Source organism: Triplophysa dalaica, chromosome 5 (genome assembly GCF_015846415.1).
Source record: "Triplophysa dalaica isolate WHDGS20190420 chromosome 5, ASM1584641v1, whole genome shotgun sequence".
NCBI classification, from domain to species: Eukaryota; Metazoa; Chordata; class Actinopteri; order Cypriniformes; family Nemacheilidae; genus Triplophysa; species Triplophysa dalaica.
Window position 1 is genome coordinate 7,310,068 of NC_079546.1, and position 6,114 is coordinate 7,316,181.

The window sequence follows — 6,114 nt, forward strand, 5'->3', positions numbered from 1 at the left end:
GGTTCTTCTCAATATGCCGCCTCGGTTCATTGCTCCTCCATCCTATGACCAGGAAACCGATCGAACTCAGCGATCTTTAAGGACATCTCAATTCTCTAATTGCACCGGGAGGAGGCAAGGATCGAGGAGGCTTTCTGAGGAGTCATGAGTGAGGATACACATGTTTCCCTTGCAGAAGGGTTTTATAAACTAAACCATTGCATGGCTAAATTCTCCTCCAACTGCAAATCGGCATATCTTTAGATCATATTGAACATGCATAAATGTGATGATTAAGTATTATATAATTGTAAATGTAGATATATTTCAGACAGTAACGTTAATATTCATATAGTGAATTTATTCATATAGTTAATATTAAATTGCAGACACAAATATTTTTATTCAATAAAGTTACAGAAGAAATAATTTATTAAAAAGGGGCCAGTTGTGATGACCGAAGAAATCTGAATTGTTTGCTCCATCATTTTGTCTCTTTTACACACATAATACTAAACTCAGGATGGGATGTCTCTAAGCTGTGCAGTGGGCTTCCAGGAGCAGAGGTTGTGGCTTGCAAGGATCAAGGTGAGGACATTATAATTGTCAAGATATGTTCATGAGATTAGATTTTTCAGAGCCAAATTAACTCCTGTGTTAGTTTGTTGTTTTTAGTGCATCGTACGTAGGTAGACGGTTTAGCCGTTGAGCTGCATGTGGGCATACTGAAAACTAGGGTTGAGTTTATTCATTTAGATACGTGACGGCTCTCAATTTCTTCTGGCATTTTAGTACCGTCTACCTCATCTTGGTCCATGTGCACTTTGTCTCGAATACAGCTTTAAATATTGCGAATACGACCAAATTGTTGCCTAAGAAAACTGATGCTAAACGTATTCTTTGGTTTCAAGTGTCCATGAGGGTAAAGCCAAATAAGCGTTTATTTCACTCTCGTCAGCATATCGAAAATTTGAAATGATCTTGAAAAAAAAAAAGTGCAGTTTCAAAAGCTTATGAACTTGTCCCTGAAGCTTATCAGCGGTGGTTAGGCCATATCTTGTCAATCCGTTCCTGTTCGATCTGAAAATACAGTAGATGTTATGAGCTTGAGTGGATGGATTTAGCTAGTAAACAATCGTGATGCTTACCTGTGAAAATCATCTCCAGCTGCAGGATGCCACATTTAGTTGTAAAGCGCGGGCAGTGTTGAGGTTGTCCCTGGTGACCATGTGTACTGTGATTTTCTAAAGGCATCAGGGACCAGAGCAAGAAAGGGCGTACGAACAAGTGAGACAGAAACTGGTTTTGGATTATTATTTGACATTACATTAGGGATACGCTCTCTTTGGCTGAAGAACACAGATCTGTGTACCTCGAAGTCTGAATGCAAACATGACTAAGAATCATACCTCTGGTCTGACCGGGGCTTCATTGCCCACCACGCAAATACATGTGAGCCTGGTGAGAACATCACCCTTGTTATCACAGTCTGGTTTTCCTTCCAAGGCAGGAAAGTCCTTATAAACCAACAGATAGTCCTCAAGCCCTCTGAAGCCATGGGTTCAATCACTCTCTAAACGTGTCATCTCTATCCCTGGGAAGAAAAACCTTCACCTCACCAGTTTTTTTTTTTAAATCACTTCATGTGCTTCGTGGTTGTATTATGTTTGAGTCTTACTATGATTTGGGTGGTATAAGCGTAGTTGACACTGATGCCCAGTATGAGTAGGTCCATTATATTGGCAGGAATGAGATCAGGTTCAGGGACCTTCCTGTAGTGCACATTGTCTCAGTTACGTTGTACTTGTGTAGCGAGTTGATTTATCTCTCTTCCAGGTGTCGGGACAGTTTGAGGCAGTGTATATTGTGTTCCAGATAAAGGGGGAGAGGTAGAAGAGGCAATGGTATTAAAGGAATTGTGTTCTCTTATAGGAGTTGTTCACAACAAATAACGGGAGAAAGTAGCATACAGTAATTTAGTTGTTAAATATGTGCTTTAAATTAAAGTGTTAAAAGAGAGTTTACATACAATATAAACCATTAAATCATAAACTCCATCCAAACATGTTTGATACATTAATACAAATCAATGTTTAAGTGATTCTTTATTCTTGCTTCACCCCACGAGTCTGGTGCTGGTAGCACTAGTGCCCTGCCCTCTCTCTCTCAAATGCCAGTCTAGATCCCGGTACTTAATTTCTCTTAAGCTGTATAATGTTTAGTAAGGTTTGTAATGTAATGATTAGGTTTAATGTTTATGTTGTTCATGTTCAGCTGTGATGGCATTAAACGGCTCTGTGTTGTTCTCACCTTACACCAATCATAGCTAGATGTAGGAAAGCTGTGAAGCAACAGGACAACATCAGAGCTTGACAACACCAATCGACTCTTATCAAATGTGAATACAGTATTTATACATTCCTCCTCCACAGCTCTCACCTGAACTTAACACTTGACGGTCCTCCGGACACATCATTAACTTCATAGGCCATGACATCTTGTCGCATTCAGGTTTTATTTTATAAAGACAGCCGTTATATTTCAAGCTAAGAATGACTACAATGATTATACGTCTTAAGCGATGTTAAATGTTAATTGTAGAATGATTTTTTTAACTGAAATGTGAGAACCTCGATGATGAATGCGGTTGACAAATGCGACTCCCGGAAGACGCATCCGAATCCTGGCAAGGACGAATCCGGAAGAAATGGCTCATATGGTCACCCCACCTTTGTCATGGTCTCTGAAGTTAATGATGTGTCCGGAGGACCGCCAAGTGTTTAGTTCAGGTGAGAGCTGTGGAGGAGGAATGTGTAAATACACCGCGAGCAGAGGAATACACAACAGACCCACGTGTAGACACCACTCCCTGCGCACGCGACGGGCTGATCCAGGTTCACTCTGCTGCAGAGAGTGAGAGAAAAACACACAAGACAACACAGCAGCATTACAATAAGGCTACAACAAAGGTATTACATTCATAAAGTAGTTCCTGCGCTGTATCGCGTGTCTCAGTCGTGTTTGCTCGTGAGATTGAATACGTGCTGCTGTATGATCGTCATTCGGAGTGAGTCAATGAGCTGTCACGTGCAGGATCTGTAAGTATATAAATAAGATTAATAAATTACTGTCCAAAGGTTTTGCGACTGTTATCAAGCGTCATGTTGCCAAGCATCGAAAGGTCTCGGGAGCGAAGACCACTTGTGCCACCTAAAGGAGCGGATGGCGCACTGAAAATTAAGGTCAAGTTAAAGAAAACCCGTTTGTAAAAATGGGAAAACAATGAATAATTGTATAAAACTGCGTAAATGAATTTAGTAGAGGCGAGAATCTCAGATATTAATGAACCCATAATACTTCACATTAGAATACTGTAGGTGGCGGTGTTGCACAGTTAACCTCACAAAACTGAAACCCAAGAAAGTGACCATGTGACGCAAACACGCCGAAGTTCATATACTTTACCATTACTGACCTTAAACAAATATACGAATTTGTCTGGATCCTGGACTACAGAGGAATATAAACCTGTTTTGATGACCCACATAAACCAGCTGACGAGGTAAGACGACATCTTATATATTCGTCTACTTGTCTATGATGATATAGATGCCTCACTTTTATTGTTGGTCCACAATTAACGACGCGAATTCACGTTTGTATTTGCAGACTGATGGTCTGATTTAAATAGAAAGTATTTGTCACAGCTTTTTGAAATATCCTCCTCACCTTGCACATACAAGTAATTTTGCCACACGTGTTATAGACATAGACGCCCACATTGGTCGCTGAATTGTATGTCCACTACGCCGCCATGTTTGGCAGGGCAAGACTGTTAAGAACCCAATTTGCTTTACCGTCGCCCCTGTATTTAACCACCACATACTAGTTTTACTTTCAGCTTCTTGTAGAGTCTTGTTTAGGGGCAGTACATACATCACACAGTCGATATTTGCGTCCAGGCCAGTGAACCTGTTAAGGGAATCTTACCTGCATACTAACGTTGTCTATGGTTGACCGCAAACATTTATACAATCAGTAGATTTTAGATGCAAGTACACGGATTTTTTTAAATAGTTATTACAAGCCTGACTTGTTTTAAAGTTACTGATATTTCTCCTGTGTTGCAGAGGTATGAAGAAAAAGATACAACAACCAGGAGAACCGACTCAAACATGCACTGACCAAGGTGTATTGAGCAGGAGCTGCAACAGTAAGAGGTTGGAGCAGGAGCCTGCCTGACAAGATGAGGTAAATGTTTGAAGCTGTGAGGGTTTGTGTGTAACTTTGGGCCCTTTGTGTAGGCTGGCTTGTTTGAATGTTGTAACATTTCTCATGTTTTGCAGATGTATGAAGAAAAAGATACAATTACCAGGAGAACTGACCTTGGTGTGCCGGCCTCAGGTGATGAAGTGGTGAGCAGTGGCCCTGAATCTCTTGCTCCTTTGTTGCAGATAGCTGGTTTGAATGTTCTGACATCTTTTATATGTTGCAGCACCAAGAGGAGGCGGAGCCTGAGACCAGGGAGGTGGAGCAACACCAGTGAGAGGTAAGTGAAGTCAATCAGTGTGTTTAACTTCATGTGGTGCCGCAAAACATCACTTTTTTTTTTCATGGCCAAATATTGGAATCTGGTGCATAACCCCCGGTTTACACGCTCTGGAATCTCGGGAAAGACGTGGTGGGTCACCACCCTGCGTGTCACAGCTTCCGGTCAACCTGTGCAGGTCAGCCACCTGGCCTTGAACCCTGAACCTCACGATTCTGCACCAGTGCTCATACCCCTGAGCCACTTGGTCCTGCACACTATGTGACAGTTCTCCTGGCGTATTCATCTTTCGCTTTATGTTTTAAATACATAAGAAATGTGCATGTGGATGGTCTTGAACCCTGAACCATCTGGTCAACTGTCAGTGCTCTTACCACTGAGCCACTGGGTTCTGCTCGAGTGAGGTGTTTCTCCTTTTTTTTGTTGTTTATCTGTGTTTTATGGTGTTTAGGTTTTGTTTATGTTTTAGATACATAGGCAAAATGCAGAAGATCCTCCATTCTTGTAACTGTTCTCTTGGCACATTTATCTTTGATTTTATACGTCATCTAGATTGCAGAAGTGTTTTTGAGCGCATAAAGTAGATCAACCTGGACTTGAACCCTAAACCACACAGACTAAGGTCATGTTGGGTCATACCACTGGACCACGTATCCCCACACATTATGGCTGGTTCACATGGTTTATCTTTTTAATTTACAATTTATTAACACTCCCCCATACCATAAATTATAACAAAGCGGTTATAAAACTTGAGTCTCACATGCTAATGATTGATTTCCACAGGCAGTGGGGGGGTGAAGACTTCAACTCCGATCATTCTGTGCTCCGTCAGTGTTGTCGAGCTATGCAATTGTTTTGCGATCTCTACTGACGAAATGCATACTGTTCATTTAATGATAATTTATTTCTGCAGATTTTTTTCTCATGTCAGTGCTCATAATTCTGAACCATTAGAGCCATGTGTAATAAAATAATAATGTTTCTTACAGATTCATGTTGTTAAAGTACAAATAAAGAAAAGGCAGGAAAGATCTTGTCAAGACAATACACCTGTAGGACAAAATGATTGAATCTGTGTGGAAGGAAAACAGCCCTCAGAAAATGCTAAATATCAACTTTTTATTCTTAAAAACCATACACGATACTCGACAAGTTTAAAATGTAACTGTGTTGAATCACGATATCCATTTACACTGCGCAAGATAAAACAGACATGATGTTCTTTTATTTCCAAACGTTAAGATAAAAAAGGAAAAACATCCTTAAAACAGTTGGATAAACATTCATTCCCATTATAGGAAGACGCTATAGAAAAAGTTATGAATTCTTTTAATAATATTTGCTCTAAATTGCAAACGCAAGTTGTTTTTATTTAATAAACGTGACAGAAGAAATAACTTATAAAAAATGTGCGGTTGCGATGACTGAAGAAATCTGAATTGCTTTCTCCTGTTCCTTCTTTTAATCTCTTTTTCACACATAAGAACCCAGTAGAGAGAAAAGCAACAGTCTGAACTGGAACCCTGCTGCCAAAATTGTATTCTATTTCTGTAACATTACAAAAACACAAAAATGTTAGAATT

General features: G+C 40.1%; 1 protein-coding gene across 1 annotated transcript; it reads right to left on the reverse strand.

Moving 5' to 3' along the window:
* Positions 1-325: 325 nt before the first annotated feature.
* On the reverse strand, positions 326-4,116 carry LOC130420376 (uncharacterized). The gene is made up of 5 exons (XM_056747630.1): positions 3,455-4,116; positions 2,829-2,883; positions 2,290-2,320; positions 1,658-1,751; positions 326-1,573 (listed from the first exon to the last, which is right to left on the reverse strand). Exons 1-5 carry the CDS (start codon positions 3,551-3,553, stop codon positions 1,568-1,570), a joined length of 285 nt encoding a protein of 94 aa, XP_056603608.1. The 5' UTR covers positions 3,554-4,116; the 3' UTR covers positions 326-1,567.
* Between the last annotated feature and the right edge of the window lie 1,998 nt (positions 4,117-6,114).